A 20,091-nucleotide genomic window follows, 5' to 3' on the forward strand; every position below is an offset into this window, starting at 1 on the left:
GATGATTCAGCCGCAGAGAGTTTTAATGGCAATGAGACCGTGGGACACAGTTCCAATGCTTCAGGGGGAACACACTGCAGGGAGATGGCAGAAACCAACAGTAATGGCAAAACAAATCTGGAGCAGGATGAGCAGCCTCTGAACCTGAGTGACAGTCCCCTCTCTGCTCAGCTGACTTCAGAATACAGACTAGATGATCACAGCAGTAATGGAAAGAACAAATACAAGACTCTCCTAATATCTGATCTCAAGATGGAACGGGAGGCAAGAGAAAATGGAAGCAAGGTAAGATGCTTCCACATGCTCCAGATATGAAGTGTGTAGCTTAGAAAAGGAAAAGATTTATGAGGCCAAACCAAAGGTTATTCCCAGCTAAGCACTTAATGCAATGTGCCTAATGTTTGTCACATCATTACTCAAATGCTATACATAGATTTGTATGCTCTGTTATACATATACGATGCATACGTACATTAAGTGTATGTGGATGTACATGGGTGAATACATATATATAGGCGTATATATTGTGCTGACACACTGAAAAAAACCTGCAGTTCTCCATCAGGCATGAATTTTATCAGCCCATTTATTGAGAACTGTCTACATTACCCATTTGAAAAAAAATAAGTATATTTAAATATGTATATAATGTGATACATATATATGTATACATACTGAGATACATATATCTATGTATATTTATAGATGACCATCTCGTTACATGTATTACATATCTGTAGAATGAATCTGTATGAATGCCAAGTGTGTATGCCCAAGCCGATTACTACATGTGAATTCTCAGCATCTGAAAGGAGCTGGTTTGCTTCCTTCCTGATTGTTTGTGTTATGCAGGCACCTAACCTGAATTAAAAATGACAAGTTTGCTTTAAGAAGCTGTAAATCTGTAATCCCCTGAGGGCTTTTCTCTGTGGTTTCCATCATGTGGGTAAGGAGAAGCAAGGGTGGCTATATTGTATATGAAGATGGATCCTATAGATCAGGTATACTAACTTTCTAGGAGGGTGTTGAGGGAATACTGTAGGGAGGGTGAAGAAATGTCCTTTATCATAGAATTTATCCATTTATCTTATTGGTGACAAGTTCCTGGTTTTTATCTGATAACTCCCAACCGGATTGCCACTTTTACAGCAGCAATAATAGGATGTGAGTACTGGATCCAAGTACTATTAATGCTAGTCACCAGCTTTCAGTAGCCCACCACAAAATTACCTGACAACATAGATATGTTTTGAATGGCCACATTTTTTGCACAGCTTTGCAATAGGAGTGATAGGGAAAATCGCTTTTTCTAGGTATATCCAGAAAGGGATTGTACATGACTGATGTCTAGAGAACAGCATTTATTGATGTTAAAGTTTTAACTGCCGTCTTCATTGCCTGTGGAGTAAAAAAACCCAACAAAACCCCCTTGAAATTTATTTTAACTCATGTATCTGGTTTTGGTGGGTAGAAGAAAGCTCTCAAGACCAAATGGGAGATCGCTAGTCTTTTTCGGCCATTCCAGTTTAGCAAGTCATGTATCCCAAAACCTTCTCCATAAAATCTTTATGAAAAACTGTTTATCTGCATTGAATATTTTTGTTTTGAAAACCTTCCGTTTCATTGAAAATGTTCTGAAGATCTCTAGTCTCTGAGTGCATGCATACTGCAGTGCTGGATTCACTCAGTACTTTGTTGCACAGTGAGTCGCAAACTCTCTAATACGAAATGGTATCTTCATTTGCTTCAGGGCACATTGTTCCAGTGAACCTTTTATAGGCCAGTCACCCAAATATTGATAGACACACAGGCTCTTTTGCCTAAGGTACACTTCAGTTACTGCCATTACTCTTGCAAATCAGGAATAAGCTTGGGGAAGAAATGGAACAGTTTTACTGTGGAACTCATTTATAGCTAGGACAAGAACATTAGCCTGGTGTTACATTTCTAATTTTAACCAGTTCCAACTCAGATGCAAAAAAAAAAAAAAAAAAAAAAAGTATCAAAAAGTGTTAAAAATCTGTTTGTAATGAACTGAGATGACAGTCAAAGCCATCTTATTGTTATTCTACAAATTTTAAGAGGCCCGAATCATCCCCCACATCGATACATTCTTTCATCACTCACTGTCATCCTACCCACTCTATACTGCAAACAATATGCAGATTTGTCTCCCTTTTTTGTACTAGTGAAACTCATTTTGATGTTTACAGTTCATTTAAGTATATGATTTATTAGGTATACAGTAAAGATTATTAAATATGGAGTGCAGATTTCAGGAAGAACACACTACTGAGACAAAAAATTGTCACAAGGTTTTTAAACTGAGTGTAGAGTAAAATAACGTTTTTGTGGCCAATTTCATATTTTACGGATTAATTCTACTCTTACTTTTTACATTTAAAAAAAGTTACAGAGTATTTTTAGAAGGAACAAAAAACATCAGTGTATTAGAATAGAATGGGACTGTACAGCATCTCAGTGTTTCATATGCGTATAAATACACTCATATAAATCATTACTACTGCTTTACCTTAAGTGGTATCTTACATGCTAAAGAGTCAGAGAATGTTTTACAAGCCCTAAACCTGATCAAGGAGATCCTCTTGCCTTCCCATGGTGATTCAGGTTACTGGGCCCTTCCAGAAGAGTGTTCTGGCCGTTACTGAGCCGATTAATTTTGAACAATGCAGAAGATCAAACTCCTAGTTGTGTGCAGTACTCACCCTTGCCCACGTGCATACTGTATCACAAGGAACTAGCCAGGACTCTAATTCTCTGCCATAAAGGAAACAAAATAAAGAACAAGTAAGGTTAATAGAGTACTATAGTTTACTAGGAACCACATCTCACATATCCTTTTTACTCAGAATACAACAAGTATATGGGTCGTTTTTTGAAGTCATCTAGGAATTCTCCCAGTGCTTTCGCAGCATCTAACCACCAAGCCATTCACAGTTATACAGTTATCAGGCATGATTAGACCTGAATAATGGCAATATTGGTAGTGATGGGTAAGCAAATGTGTTCAGTGTAACCTCTAATCGTGTTTCATGAGAAAAATAATCTGCAGCATTCACCAAATATCAAATTGATATGCCATTTCTTATGATGTAGTATTCTTACAGTACCTTTATGTGGCAAAGAATTGAGAAAAGTTATGCAAGAAGCTAGCAAAGAAAATACCTGGTTTCTAAATGCAGGGGAAATATATTTTAATTATTGGGCTAACATTGCAGGAAGTAATACATCATACTTCCTCCAGCTTCTACCACAGCCCATTCAGCCTGCAGATGATGTTACTTGCTTGAGATGGCAAGGACTCTGTGAAATCCAGAGTCAGAGGGCTGGAGCCGGGAAGATCTGTTGGCTGACATATTCCCTATCTGCTGCGTCTGAATCTCCTTTTTGGATACTGCATCATGTATGTTTTATTAAATTTGCAGCCACAGTTTATCTGGTCAACTTGTATCTGTTCTGACCTGTCACTAGGTCTAAAGATAACATATCAGAGCTGAATCTAGCCACAAAAAGACAAAAGACTACTCTTTTTTTGTTGAAAATTATCAACATATTATACCTCCTGACCAAATCACAATTTTTTTAAGGGAGCTTATTTTTTTCTGGAAACAAGCAGTTTTGTTAAACTATAAGTATTTGCCTGTACAACACTGTTTACAAGAACAATATGTCATTTGCTTGTGTAGAGGTGGGCTCCACCATTTGACAATACAGTTCTGATTGATCATTTTGTACATACTGCAGAAACATGATCAGAAGAAGCAGTTGAGATAAAAGCTGTAGTTTTCCCATCATATTTTCTTTGCAAATCTGACAGCTAATAGACAAATGTTTTGGGTTTTTAAATGGTTATTTCTTTGTGGAAGTTCAATATTTAGAATATTCATCTTGTCAATACCTATTTGAAGCAATTATATGCTTATGGTATATGGAAGGCTTGCTAGATGGTGGCTTCAGTCTATGAAAGAGTCTTGGATGTCCAAAAAGGGTTACCTAACATTTCCCTAAAATCAGGTCTCTCTAATGTACACAGAGGAAATCATTAGTGATTTGTAAGAAATGTAGTTTTTTGGGAATAACAAGTCAAGTCTTCTTGTCAGAAGAGACTCTGATGTAAGACTGGAGATCAGATAACCCTGTGAACAAATTTTAATTTTCCAACTATTAGGGTATACTATTTAAAGAATACTCTGTTCAGTCACTTCAGAATATGACTTTTAAAACTGATGTTGATAACACTCTTTAAACAGGTGTGATGTTTCAGTGGACAATGTAACTTTCCTCTTTGAATCCTCAGTTTCAGGCAGTGAGTATGTGTGGTAACCTCTGTGTAAAAAGACCACATGCCAAATGGAGTTGCCAAATTGTAACATAACCTCAAAATCTGGTCTAAACTGTTTTACCATTCACTGGAAAAATGTTATGCAATGAAAAATTTGGTATATACATATATGTAAGTATGTATGTATATATGTATATGTGTATGTATATACTTTATATATATGATTTTATTAAGCTGATATTAGGGAGCTCATCCTTCAATAAGATGGAGATGTTCACGGCAGCAGAACTTTCTACAACCATTTAGGGCTAAACTGAAGTCAGTGAAATTTTGGATAGCTGCACAAATATATACATAAATTTACCTTAAAAGGTCTGGTTCTTTGTACGACAAAAGAGTTATAAAACTAATGTGTAAATGCTCTGCAAATGCAATTCTATGAATTCAAATAGTTAAGTGCACATATAAATTATTTTAGATTATTATATACTTACGTGTGAGACTGCTAGGTTTCTGTATGACCGTGGTGAAGTCTCTGTAGCACTGAGATTTTTGATTTGTGATTCTTGTGTTATTGCTTTTTCCTAGACCATATATTTTATTTTTAAAATCTCATTATATGGCTTTATCTCTTTATCTTTTCTACATCATTTCATGAAATACAGCAAGCCCACTCCTTTGAAATGATGTCTCTTCTGCATTTGCATAACAAGGTTATTGTGATACAGTATGAGAAAACAGGTTTTGAGCTAACCAGCTGTACTTATATCATGCCATGTATCTTACCTGGATCAATAAATAGTTCATTATGTCTCTATCGCAAAGGATGTTCCTAATATGCAAAACTTCTGTTTGGGATTTCCCAGACAGAAACACATGCTACTGATCATGAACGCCTGGGAGATATATTAAAGTAAGGTAACAAGGAGGACACATACCATGTGTCCATTTTGTCCAGATATCTACTAAGTGCAGGCAGCTGATTAATGTCTTCTTTCTTTTTACCAGACAAAATTTCTGATAGAAAAGCTGGACACCTCCAGGCCCTCTGTATGTATGGTAGGCTAAGTTAATATGCGTTATGTTTAGCCGAGTGTCTAATTGGCTTCATGGAGAAATGCACAAGATAATTAATATTTCTTGAAGTCTGAAAAGAAAAGCAAAGTTTTAAAGAAGAGAACAGTAAATAATTATTGCTGCATACAATGACCTTTAATCATACTACTGCATTCTAATGTTCATGTCATTATAGTTACAGTGGTTCACAGCAAGGCAGAGCTGTCATGTAGTTTCTAAAAGGAAGATCTTTCTGTCACTCCTTTAATGTTGGACTTTTAAAGTGTTTCTCAAGCTTTTTTCTTCAGCCTGATGTAAAGACCAGTCTTACCATCATGGGCCAGTGCCAGGGGCCATTTATTCCCAACTATTGCAACTTCAAACTGGTGTTGTAATGGATGCATTTACACTACAGCAGGTTAGGCTGGAAGGTTGTCCACTTATAAGACAGGTCCTGCTCTAAGAAGGTATTTAAAGACGGTAACATTGCATGGGATCTGAAAGGGGATGTGAGATCCTGGGTGAAGAGTCATTTAACATTCTGCATGATGCCCTAGTTAAAACTTTGGTCATCTTCAGTGGTTAGTCCAGCTGTAGAATCTCGTAACATGTCCTTTGCCAAAGCTCATCATTACAGAAGGAAGCCAGGCACAACTGTCCAATCAACCTGGCCTGAATATACAAATATACTGATTAGTCTGTTGTAACTTGCTGATGCATCGTCAATCCAGCTGTTTTCCGAAAGTACACATGAATTTAGCCACAGATAGACATGAACTCTGAAGAGTAAGGTAGAGTTTCAATATGTTCCTTTCTCTCTCTCTCTCATTTTTAAAGATATGATTGTATCTTAGGAAAATATGAAAGGTCATTCCTAATATCCAGGGAACATCATCACATCTGACACCGTGTCTCTGCGGCGCGTGAAGTCACTGTCTAGTTCCCCTTTGCCTATATTTTTAGTGCAAGTTCGCTTGGAGAAATGGTCAGTATATGAGGGAGCATATAGCATATAGCATGTAGAAGTGGGGTCCTCAGGAGTTAGAGTGAGCTTTTATATAGAGCAGTAGTAGCTTATTGAGCCACTTAGTAAGAAATGTGTTAAAAAAAATCTTAAAGGAGTGTGAAATAGGAGTGCATCTACTTGAAGCAAGAGGTAAAATACAGATTGTGGGAATTTGGCACGTTGAAGAACAGTGTTGGAGACATTTTTTTCACTTCATAATGAAAACATTTATCATTTTTTTTTCTTTCATCATCGTTCATTATTTATATTCAAATGGCACAGACAGGTTTCAGCTGAATTGGAGCACATTGTCATATGGTTCTTACATGATATGATTACCTTAGCTCTAAGCAGGAAGGAAGGCTAAAAAGGGTAAGATAGAAGTGTGTCCTCCTCTTTTGAGGATACTAGTAAACTCTGCATACCGGGTTTTTTTTGGTTCAAAGAAAATGCCTTTTTGCCATTCTAGTTTATGGTGCCAAGTGCCCAAGTTACTGATAATGAAACTGAATTAGGAGCTAGTTAAGCCTTTCAGAAAGGAGTTTTTGACTCCAACTCATCCTCTGCAGAACTTCTCACTCATCTCTCTTGCTTCAAGTTGGATCTTGCTACCTACGTATGGCATAAAAGGAAACTGGATTTTTGTTTTGTTTTGTTTTAATTGTTATATTTTATTTCATTTCCATAGCAGGACAGAAAGTGTCAAAGCAATGCCGTATTTTACGGACTGCTGTTTTGTTAATGAAAATATCTTAAGTGTCTGCAGTCCAAATGTTTGACAGCCTTATTTTATGTCTTAATTGTTAAGACTAGGAAGAGGCTTAGCATGAAATTCTGTTTGCTACTGTAATGAATAACATATGAGGAGGGAAGCAAAGTGTGGTGAAAAGTATAGGCAGGACATTACAAAAGTTAGTGGTGTACTAGTGTTTGAGTAAACACCAACGTAAGAATGGGGCAGAATGCAAAGATAGTGCATGATATACACCCTGTGGAGCAGCAAGACATCAGCACAGACTAAAGCCTGCAGCTCCACAGGTATCCCAGCTTGCTTCCACCATTCCAACCACAACACCAAGGAGAAGATGGTGACTTCTTACAGCTGTGCCTTAATTGTTATCCTATAGATTGCAGCATTGCTGCTTTTCACTAAGTCCTTGGAAACAGTTTGTACTGAGATTCAAAAGTGAAAATGAAAGAAGTGAACTGAAGTTGAAATCCACCCCTGCTGCCATCGTGGTGGGTAATACAAGGCTACAACATCTTTTGGCTTGCACCTCACTTTGTTGGTGTGTGAAGGCAGGCTCAAATGCTCTGTTGAAGTATGTACCTTTTTCTTTCTCTGCTGTACTCAGGTTTGTGCAAAGGTAGTAGACATGCCAGTGTTTTTCACACCTCCTTGGGAGATAGATACACTACAATAGAGGGAGATAGGCCCCTTCTCTTCTCCTATGCATGGAAAATATTAACAAAAGGACAGAAAACAGTGTATGCAAGGAGTTTTGTGATCTCATTTTTCCCTACCCACTCACCTACACAAGTAAGACAAACTAGCCTGTTTTCTTTTTCCCTATTAACGCCTACTTCATACACAGGGTTTTTATAGGTTGGTGTCATTGTAAAGTCTGAGTCCGTTATATTTTCCTCTACCATTTTTATCAATCACCTTGGCTTTACTTTCCCCCACTTTTAGAAAGGGATAAAGCTGAGAAAATCACAATTTTACAGCTTCAAAAGTCAGTTTATTTGTTGTTTGGAGAAAGAAGTATAGTTCTATGAAGAAAAAAAGGTCTGTCTTCTTTTTTGCTGCTCTTTGATAGGGGAATTGTTATACACCACTGAGTACCTTTTTGGTACCAAAAAAATTATGTTATTTTAATAATGGTTTAATAAGCCTTTTCCTTGAAAAAGAAGTTGAATTTATGAAGCACTGGTTTTTTCCAGACTTGAATCTTCTGATTTTGGGAGTTACCCATAATAAATAGCAAAATAGAATGTTGTTATGAAGAGAGAAAACTACAGGTGCATGAAAAAATCAGTGCAGTGTTTGTCTAAAGATATGAATGCTTTAGCATTCTCTCACAGTCACATTCATCAAAGTCCTTTGTCTATGACAATATCAATTCTATGTTTAATTCTTCCCATTGGAAGTATATTTAGTAGCAGGTTTTCATGTTCAGTGAAAGCTCTTGAAAATGAAATTGGTTTCCTGCAGGGCATGCATTACAATGATGGAAATCCAGGTCAATTAAACTGAAGTTGATGATGCTACCCCAGATTTACATATCTGTAATGGAGAATACAGTCTGGCTCCAAATGCGTATGAAATCCTAGCTAATGTAGAACTGGCATGGAAAAGAATAACTTTTAATGCGACCTTTTATAAATTTTCTCAGAAGTTTTTTTTTTAAAGGAACAAGTGCACATTGGTCAAGTATCAGACAGTGGTGCTGTTGATTCCAGATTGCATGTGTATTACTCACAGATCCAGCTGTCTATCTTCATTTACACTCACCTTTGGAGTCATTGGTCCCTCAAACTGAAACAGAAGCAGTTGTACCCAGAGGGGATGCAGGACTTTGTCCAACTTGATTTTAGTGGCTGGACATCTGTTCAGACAAGAGAGAAAGCTATCAAGTGCATCTGCGATCAGTGAGGTAAGGTGTACGAAATTACTACTTCCCTCCCTGTTTACAGCCAAGAACTTTTTGTAACTCAACAGCCCAGGAACCCAACTCTGTACCTTTCAGGCAAATTGCTGTTGACTTCAACCAGGGTTTGTTCCTGACAGATACTTGGAAGGTTGGGCCTTGTTACAATGAATATCCTTCAATCCCTAACTCTTGCTTTTGTCTTTTGTTTGTTGTTTTTTTGTCTTAGGAAGGAAATTGAATTTGTGTTGAAGTCCTACCAGGTCAAATGGTTCACTGCAGCTTTTTCTTCTCCTTCTGTTATCACATACGCAGCTCCTCTACCAGCTAGAAAAAAGACTGAGAGCAAATATTGCTCTTAGAAGATTAAATACTATTTGATGGTAAATTGAGCGAGATATAATGGGGCAGCAACAATTGCTACCTACTACATTTATGTTTAGTCTTAATATTATTTACAGCTAATGAACTGTCATTTTTTTATTTTTCAGATGCAGAGGTTGAAGAGCTGATCCTCAACTAATCTGTGATGAACGGCTTGATAATTGGCCACTTTCTACAAATGTTAGACTCCTCCAAAAATATATTGTTATTCAAGAAGTTGATAATCCCAAAATGTTAGCCCTATTTTTTCTTCTGGTATTGAATTATTTTCTATACACCAAGTCACCTGCTGAAGAAAGGGCGGAAAGAAGTCAAAGATTTTTTTTTTTCTTTAATGACTTTTATAACAACATATTGCTGAGGCTTTAAAATAAATATAATTTTTATTAGTTGTCTTACAGACATCTCACAAGCTAATCTTGTTTTTTGTTGATTGAATGCCACTCGTCAAATGTCTTGCTGAATACTTGATACACTTTCAAACTGTGCTTTTGTGTGCTCTCCATTTTCCCTCTACAGCAATTGCTGAGAATAATTAGGTACACTAGAACACGGAATGCTTTTTTTGGATACTTACTTATTCACATAACTGGATTTGCAAGGTGATGTGAAAGAACTGAATAGGTCATTTTTTAATGAATGAAGGAAGAAGTAAAATTCAACTTTTCAACTATTTCACTATTTTTTTCTCTTTCATGTTTCTTTTTGTTGCTAGTCTTTTAACCCTCCTTTTGCTGCTTCAGCTTTTTGTGTTAATTCTCCTCTGTTCTCCTCCATTTGCTTCCAAAGACTCCTAGGAAGACCTATCTGAAATTTTATTTTTAGAAAGAAAATAGACGTAGATAGTAATATCAATTACCAGAAAAGAGGACTGTAAGGAATCACCTGAATTACTGAGTCCAGTCCTCTGGAATTGGCAACCTTAGTAACAGACATTTACTCCAAGAGGATCTGCAACAGTTCAGCTCACTAAACATCACAACATCCATGAAGTTCTGATTAATAACCTTCACCCTTATAGGAAAGAACAATGGTGCAGCTGTAATACGCCACAGGAAAAAAGTGAGGTACTGGAATCACTGCTGATGTCCTAGATCCTGCAACAACAAGGGATTTGCTAGGTGGATTTCCCAGATGCTCTTTAGCAGTATCTTATTGCCCACAGAATAGGGAGTGAAAAAGAACAACCTCCAATAATCCCTATCAGTCTGCTTGAGGTTTTGTCTGCCATATGTTCCATCAAAACTTCCTGCCTTATATTTCATCTCCTAACAGTGACTTGTTTTGAATACGTCAAAGAAACAATTAAAAAAGCAGCATCCACATTAGTTATGTGGCAAGGTGGTGAGGTAGGTAAGCATTGAAAGCTGTGAAATGTGCATTATGTTTATTAAACGCAGTCAAAAGAAAGCAATCAAGTGATTTTGCAAAATGTAGGATAACAAATAAGCCACTGACTGTTAAAAGTATTACAGAACAGTATTCTTGTGCAATCAGGAAAAGTTCCTGGAAACTGGTATTTGAGAACTGTGTAAACAGTCAACATATACTCTTCATGGGGCAGTGATGAAAGCATATGAACATATGAGCAAGTCTGAAAATATGTAGCCAGAGGTAGAGGTCTGTAACTGGTGTGAGTTTTCATTCCACTCATGTAAGCATGGCATATCATGACACATTTTAATACTGAATGGATTCCATACGCATCTGTAGAGTTTTTACTAAGCTGCTGCAGCTTGACGCTCACAGTGTTTCTATGAAATATTGCAGCTGTTGCTCAGATCTTGGCATGGTACAACTGAGTATTTCCCATATAGATGCTTCTTCTCATCAGCTGCTTTGGTCACAGACTGTCATTCTCAGTGTCCTTTCACAACTATTCAATCTGTGCTTTCTTCATTCTTCTCATCATGATTATGCCATGAGCTACCCCCCAGATCTGATGGGTAATGATAGAAATGATAGATGCTGTTCTCTTCATATACATACATACATATACACACACACACTCTTTTATATATATAAATATATGTATCTATTTATAGATATATTTACTTTTTTCCCCACTTGTCTGATGAGAACAGTGGTCATGACCTCAAATTGATGGAATCATACAGGTGAATCTGGAACTTAAGAAGATCTCATCTCTTCTTGTTGAGGTACCTGCAATGACACACACCTAAACTTTGTGTTCAGGTGCTTCAGTAGACAAAAGTGTGTGATTGTCTTTTATGTGCATTGTAGTTAAAATCAGGATGATTTCTTGAATGTTGCTTCTAACTTCATTTTATATTTGGGTAGAGGTCATGAGGTAATTTGTTTCCTCCTCTTGTGTTTCCCATGGCATTTGGGAATTGTCTGACTCCATCAGAAAGATCCCTTGCAGAACTATTCAGAATTTCTGCCCTGTACCTTCTGCCATTGAGCTCCTGGGCTGGATCTCAGGATGGATAAAAGAATCTGCATGCAAAACAGGGAAAGGTGAGTTGATTTTCTTAGGGTTTACCACAAATGGCCCTAGTATGGTCTGTCCTTGGTCCTCAACATTATGCTATAAGCTCTATATCAGCTGTCAAAAAGACACGTGACTATTCTTTGGGCCTTTTTTACTGAATTAGTGATATATAAGGTTTTTTTGCCCCCTCCCTTCTCAATGCATGTATCTTTGTCTCACTTTGTACAGTTAGTCATATGCTCTTAAAAAATCTTTTGCAGGTAGAACCCCGTGGGACTGGACCTGTATCAAAAACTGTATTAAATGACTAAAATAAAGGTTTTAAAAGTTCCTGTGTCCCCCAGTGTGTTGCTTAGAGGTAATAGGTTTGTTTAGTGGAAATCAGATGAATCTAGGGCACGTGTGCTACCTCATACCCTCTTGGCTCAGCTGGGAGATGGAGGAATGAGATACAGACATCTTTTGGAATATGATTGTTGTGTCAGTTGCATCTTAAAGATGACTGTCTCACAAGGTTGATGCTTCTGTGTGGTTCATTAGGTGCTTTTTAAAATACACCTCTGTACGTAATCATGAAATTAAAGTGTTCACCTTGCCTTCAGGAAAAACATAGTATGCAAGTTTATGCAATACTGAAAAAAAGATATTGGAAGCCATAGTGGATTTGAATAAGTGACAGAACACCAACAAGCTGAAAAACTTGCTACATGAAGAGGGAATTACCTTGTTAGAGATAAAACAATGGTGACTTCATCACAGATTTCACTGGATCTTACCGATTAATAGATTGTGGTTTATTGTAGAAGAGAAAGTTATTGAAAGAGTCAGCACATGGAAGTTGCTTTATTTTTTTAAAGTTAGGTTGGAATTGAGAGAAAATATTTTTACAATGATTGTAACCAATTATTTATATGAAAGTAGTTAATTATTACATAAAAAATTATACATAAGGTAGTTATTCTTTTATAAGTATTTGTTCTAATTAATCTGCAAGTTATTTGGCACAATTATGTATATTTAGGAAAACAGTGACGACTGTTCCCTCCTGTTCAAGTTACCAGGTGATGATCTGCAGTGATGGCATTCTCTTCTGTGCTTAACCTATGAATTTGTAGAAGTGTCTTGAGTGCTTAAAGAGCCAAAAAGGCTTTTAGCCTCTCAGACTGCCAGTTCCCTGGCATAAGCTTTTGAAAAATCTGGACATCTATATTTCATAGTCTTTATTATTTAGCCCTCAATGCATCTGGTTTGGGGTATAAAACCCAGGACAGGATCTTTATTTTTACTGCACTCACTATGCCAATTTAGGATCAAGAGGTAAGTAGTTTTTAAGACTATGTCTAAACTTTGTTGAGATTACTTATCTTCCTTTTTTTAATTATTTTTTTTTTTAATAAGAAATTAGCAGGGAGCATGCTGCTTTGCTTTTAATCTGTTTCTTCATTTCTATTTTTAGATTTTGGGATTTTTTTCATATTTAATGCTCACATTATAATGAAGTTTACAGTACCAAGAGCTTTTATCTAGCGCAATGTATATAGCACATTAAAAAAAATTAATTTGGGCTGCATGAATCTACTGTTCAGCTGTGAAACAGTAATCTCTACTTGAACTATTCTACCCATGTGAGGTAGGCAGTGTCAGTAGTGGCAGGATCTTCAAAACTTTTGCTCCACCCTTTATTATCTTTTCCTAGTTGATAGTTATGTCCTTCAACTGTATGTGATGCTGCAGTGTTACTTTTTACATTTGTCATTTAATGTCTATAATTCATAGAGTTAATTTAAGTTTTAGGATATACTGTTTCTAGTAAGATAACTCTGTGCATAATAACTTCACATAATGTGACTGAGTTATTTATACCTTTGCCAATATATTAATTGTCAGAGGTCCCTATATGTTAATTATTTGGATTTACATAGCAAGTTTGGGATTCTGAAAGCATCAATAAAAATAGATCAGATTAATGTTGAATTGGTCCCACGAGACAAGGATATTCCATCACTGTCTATTGATTAGCAAGTACAGGCATGACATAATTAATTGACTTTCCCAAAGCCACACAATGTGTAGGAAAGCTGGAGAAGTCATTTGTTTCCTCTGTGCTATACCTGAACATTAATCACAGTACTAATCTTTATCTCCAGACACTACTGTTCAGTTAGGGTAGAGGGGCAGAGTCAACTTCAATTGAATAGCCATTGGGAAGTTTCCTCTGGTTTTATTAGCATAGCTAAAGTTCAAAGCAGTTTTAAAAAAACATTTGTTTTAATTTGTGCTTTGCTGGAACCATGAGGATGACATTTTCACTGATTGTTTTGATAAATCTATCCAGCTTTCATCATGAAGACATATATATGTATACACAAGAGATCCTATCCTAACATTGGTAATGCTTATGAGAATAAACTTAGTTGCCTTAAAGTTAAGTGCTTTCCTTAACGTTAGTCACATAGCTTCACTGTATAATGTATTTGCATAACACAGAAGTCAGCAGCTGTGGCAGCTCATCCTGGTTTTAGGTAACAGAATGGGATTCAGTTGCACAGAGTTGGGCATTTGGTACCTGTGTAGGACTTTAGGGTAATGTGTGCCCAGCATACACCTCTCTGGAAGGATGTATCTCTCGCACTGGCCTTGTGGCATATTTGCCACCACTGTACAGTGCTCCTACTGCATCCTAAAATAGCAATGGGGCTCACTTGCCTTTCACCTAGTCATCTGGTTCTCTTTCAGACTGTATTGCACATTGTATAGGCTCCTTTTTTAACAGTCAAGTAAGTTCAGACTTGGTGCAGGTATTTGCACTTACATTGATATGTAGGCTTTTATATATTCCTGAGGATAGGAGACCAACCTTTGGCCTCTGAACTTCTTTAAACACGTCTCAGAACGTGGCCCTGGCCTTGCAGAGTTGGAATGGATACAGCCATTAATTTGCTGATAGGACCATTGATTGAACTAAGTAATGAGTATGTAGCCAAAACTGAGAGAACTGCAGGATGTTGAGACTGTAGAAGCGTCAGAATAATTGTCTGAAGCTGTATAGCAATGTGATTTTTTTCCTGCTTAGTTATGAAAAGATGTCAAGAATAATAGTTCAAACGACTGAGGCACTGGACTTTAAATCTAGGTTTTCAATTCATGTACAAAATACGAGTGTGCATCTGCACACCTGTATCAAACAAGTTGTTTGGCTTCCTCAAATATTACTTAAGCCCTTCAGTCCTTGATGCACAACGCTGGTATATATAGCTTGCTTGGCTGAGTAGTCTCCTGATTACTAAATTTTTGTCCTGCTTAATAGGCCTACGTACTTCCCATCTGTTTCTGGCAACTGCTTTTGACAGTGTGAAATTAAAGATTCTTCTTCCAGCAGCCCATTTTCTAAAACTTCCATGCTTTAGCCACCAAAGCCACATAACTAATGTTGACACCAACAGATCCCACGGTAGCTTACGCACACCACTTATTGGTGTTACAGCAATTGGACACTATGTTTACTATTCACTCTAGTGTTAACTGAAACATGTAACATAGAAAACAAAAAGATTTTAAAATTAAGAGCTTTTTTACTTTTAGTAGCAAGGAATATACAGAGCTGAGGGCAAAGCCGAACCTCTGCAAGTGCTCCATCTCTTGCAGTGCTCTGCAAAGTCCTGCTGCAGGTCAGAGGCTGGGTGTGCAGTAGCATCCCTCTTCCTTCCTTCTTCTGTGAAATCACCAGGACATGAAATTTCCACTGCCATGCAGCCATTTGAGGCCCTCGCTTCATCTCCCTGTTTGTCCAAATTGACATAAGTGACTTTTTATATTATTACTTCCTGTCTTCTGTGTTGGGATCTCTTTCTCAATCAGCCTTACAAGTTAATCCAACTCAGCTGTGTTGTCATCTGCTACATAATTACTGATTAGGAGAATAATCTAGAAGTGGATCCACTCTGTATGGTGATCTTCTCTTCATACAGGATTATCCCAGCAGATGATCTCATGACTCAATATCTCTTCTTACACTTCTGCCAGAAGCATAAGTTTCTGCTGTTGCCTCTGCTACAATCTATAAAGGCAAAAACCAACGGAGGAGTCAGAAGAACTGGCCATTCAAAACCCAGTTCACAGTCTTGAGTTTTATGTTACATGGCCTTAGTTCAGTGCCCTTTTCTTGCCGTTGTTCAGTTCAACAAAAAAGGCTCAGAAAGAAAAATTATTGACAAGACCAAGTGGTGAGATTGGCAAGAAAAGATATTCCTTACCTGATCTTGGCAGCACACATTTCAGGTCATTCCTTTAGCTGTAATAAAGAATCAAAAGGACAAAAAATTCTGAAAATGTGGATAAACCAGTATAATGTTATGAATGCTTAATTTAGCAAATAGCATGCAATATGAAATTAGTAGCATTTGCACAGAGTAGATTTGCTGTAGATTTTGTTGAATATGGGACTAGATTGGATGCAACAATGCTTTTATTTGGTACTTTTAAAGAAGCTGTTCCAGAAGTTTTTCTAAGTAGAGAACAAGGAAGGAAATGATCTTGTGTGCAGCAGTTCAAAAGCAAGACTAGCAGCAGGGCATTGAAGGGAACTGTTTCTGAAATGGCATGTCAGTACTTGGGGCATATTTCATCATCAGCATTGTCAGAGACCAGCAAGATCAAGGCTTCTCCATAAGGGAAGGCAATCAGGGAGCTGAAGGTGGCCATGACCCAAGGCAGTGCCCTTTCTGATGCAGTCATAGCCCCACAGCACTCCATAGCCTGCAGGGTAGGGCTGCTGGCAGTAGCAGGTCCCACTGAAAACCCAATGACTAGCAGACAAGCAAGAGGGGTGGACATGTCCCATCTTAGTGCAGAAAGTGCACTAAGTGCACTTTGTGCAGCAAACCTGGAGCAGCCTGGGACACCACTGGTCCCCCCTGCCCAAGGCATAGCTCGGCTTCAGTGGGACTCCTGGAAAGGAGCACAGAGATGGAGTTAGCCAGGAGATGTGGCCAGAAAAAATAAGGCCCGACGATGCACTCAAGGTCCTGACGAGGGTATGGATTAATGTAAGAGGGTCTAAAGTGGCAGTGATAAAATATGAAATGTTAGCTTCAAGGCCCGTTCCAACTTCAAATAGCAGGACTTGTATTAACTCTGCAAGGGCAAATTTCCATGGGCTGTGTTCAGGCTACAGCCAGCTATCTTATAAAATAGAGATGTTTAATTCTGTTTTTGGTGGAACTGTAGTATCCAAGATACGGGAAAGCAAAAGGACAGCATTTAATTTCAAAAATTAATGGGCTTCACTAATCCTACCCTAAAGCTTTTCATCCTTCCAGAAAAAAACACCCCACATGTTCTTACCTTGAATTAGTTAATTGAGGGCAATGCAGTTTTCAGTGATCAGATCAAGTGAAACAGTAATGAAGGTAAACCATTTTTGGTGTGCAAAGTTAAGGCATAAAGAGTGTTTCCATAACTCCGGTTATTTAAAGCCTGTGAAACCTGAGCTCTGTAAAGCATAAGGCAGCAAAGCCTTAATCTGGTCCTATGATCCGCCTGTCACCTGTAGATTTTCAGAGATGTACCAAACCTGTGGTCATTAGGACTGACCAGTGCTGGGTTTTTTTAGGATCAAAAAATCATTAAAAAAATACGTTGTAGAAACATTACTCAAGAAGTGTCAGGTTGGAGGCTGATTTGTTTGCACACAAAGGACAGAAAAAAGGAGAAGATAAATAGGCTTCAGGTTTATTTCAAAGCTTTTTATAAAACAGCTACTGAAATACTGGCCTTGGAAATAGTAAGTGTAGTCCACAAAGCAAAACTAAGTGATATAGTAATTCCTCTTGAGAAGAGTTTTCCAACACTTCAACACCTTCCATGGTGTGTGTGTACTTACACTGTATTTGTGTCTTAATTTTAACAAGATGATAAATAAGGATTATTTGCTTATTTAAGGTACTAGCATGAATATTAGAAAATGCTTTGGGAGTGGTGGTAAAGGAAATAATTCCTTGTGGTTAGTTTTCAACGAGAAACCTTTGGAGTAGAGTAGTGAAGGTTTGAAACAGGAGCTTCTCTGGGTCTTTAGAGTCTTGCAACTGGATGATTTTGAGCTATCTCCCTTGCAAGGTGAGAGTAGACCTGCCAGACTGTAGTGGTATTTTTTGTAATCCCATATTTGGCAAATCATCATGAAGAGGAAGGCTGAAGAAAAACTAGCTTCATTCATCCTCCCTCTGGAGTTTGTCTGAGGGATGGCTTGCAGGGAATTCCTTTGCAATGCAACAAGTCTGAGGCAGTTAAAAGGGAGTTGTCTGGCAAAAAGGTTGTAAGCTCTTCTGTAGTTTTCTCACACTGATAACACTGTAAAGGAGAGTAGTTGTCTATCTTTTTCCCTGACTTTTGAAAGGCTGAATGATAAATGGTAGAAATTTTTGCTCTCAGCTTATAAATTTGGGTGTTTGTGGTTTTAAAGAAAGCTAGAATTGTCCTAAAACTCATGTGGAACCTTGGTTAAACATAATGTGCAGAATGTATTAGCAATTAAAAGCTATTCGATGTCTGTTTGTCACACATAACATCTTAAGAGCAGGGCCTTGGAGGGCAGTGCTTTAAAAGGAACGCGGCTGTGCACAAATACGTTGCTTCATACGTTAGTTAACCTCTCACAGGTTTGTTAAATAAAAGTAGCTACTTGGAAAGTTGAATCTTTTTAAGAACATCATCTTACCAAATGATTTTCATGAAAGCTATTTCATGCCTTCAACAGATTTTCTATGACCATTACTTTATATTTCTTGCCTTCAGTTAAGCTGTGAGGTTAAAATATATTAAATAAATAAATAAATATATCCCTACCTTATTCAGTGTTGTGAACTACATCATAATACCATAGAACATATTCATACTTGTACATATACCCAGAAAAATAATACTGCATGCTCAAAGTGCTATGGAAGTGGCTAATAAATATGGGATCATTCTCTTATGGATACCTCCCACACACCACTTTGAAATTCATTCTACCTAGAGCAAGAATTTACAACATATTTGTTAGGTCTTTCCAAAGTATGACTTCCCATAAAAATGCATTTAGATGTAGTGTTATTTAGAGATTTTATGTCAGACTGTTCCTGTTTTACTCATGTCCAAGGTAAGAAATGCTTTTTAAAATCTTCGTTTCAAGAAGTGTTTTATCCAGAAAAAAAATACTGGTTTTCTATCTCCATGGTGCAGGTTATTCTATCAGTGTCAAAAGATCTTTGTTGTGGTGCTGATCATTGTCTTGATTTTGTTTCCTAAGGAAGTGTTTTATGCTCTGTTAGTTTGTCTGTCCCTGCCTAACCTTTGAAAGTATTGGCCAGTTTCAATCTAATTTGATAGGGCAGGAATCTTCACAATATTGGGTTGCTACAAGTTCTGTGAAAATCTGCATTTGATTCAGGTGGAAAGGCCCAGGTTATGGTCTTCATGAGGGCCTTTCATTTTGAGAGGTGGAAGCTGCCTGGGCAGTAAGTACTCTCGCAGCCCTCAAGAAGCCCCTCAACTCTTGCCCTGTAAGAAGTGGAAGTGTTGTGGAGTGAAATGGAGAAGGCATGATGGTGAGGGCTTGGGGATCTAGAACATAAGTTAGGTTTCTTCAGATCTACTTTTTGAAGATATATTTAATATACACTATTGAAGTATAACTTACTGGATATTTTTTAATAGGAATCACTGAGCACATATTAAAGCTACTCCTTTATAGGACTCGTAGACATGAGCTATGAATGCCAGAGTGAGTCGCATCCCTGTACTTTGTTGCTTATGGCACTGTTGAAAGCACGGCATAGAAAAATTGAATAGCTTGAACCCATATCATCACATTCATTTAAAAAAAAGTTGTACTGGAATTGCAGAACTTCTTGACAAGACTGAAAAGGTCAGATTTGTGAGAGCAAATTGATTTCTACGTACTTTCATTGTCTGCATGGTGTTACTTTTTAATAGTGGAAAACAAACCTGTTAGTGTCCTATGCCACGTGTCATCCTTGTGTTCAAATAGAGCCCTACTTTAGGGGTTGTAGGCCCAGGGTCTATAAAAGGAAATTCTGATGTATTTATTTTGTTGACTGTAAGATTGACAGGTAATTTACCAAGTTGTAACAGAAAGCAAAATATACAAAGTAGTGTTACAGATGTTGCCTTACAGACAAGTAAATATTGGTCATTTTATAAATTCTGGCATTGCAAAACTTGGTGGTGTATATAT

At 37.4% G+C, this 20,091-nt stretch overlaps 1 protein-coding gene across 6 annotated transcripts in view; it reads left to right on the top strand.

The window, feature by feature from the left end:
• NOL4 (nucleolar protein 4) overlaps positions 1–20,091 on the top strand; it is a 201,908-nt gene that overhangs the window by 115,928 nt on the left and 65,889 nt on the right. For all 6 annotated transcript variants that reach the window (XM_080381524.1, XM_080381525.1, XM_080381526.1 and 3 more), the window contains one exon: positions 2–285. In XM_080381524.1, coding sequence (XP_080237650.1) covers positions 2–285 — 284 coding nt within the window. The remainder of the gene's footprint in view (position 1; positions 286–20,091) is intronic.

The sequence above is a fragment of the Falco punctatus genome (genome assembly GCF_963210335.1).
Source record: "Falco punctatus genome assembly, chromosome: 3".
Taxonomy (NCBI): domain Eukaryota; kingdom Metazoa; phylum Chordata; class Aves; order Falconiformes; family Falconidae; genus Falco; species Falco punctatus.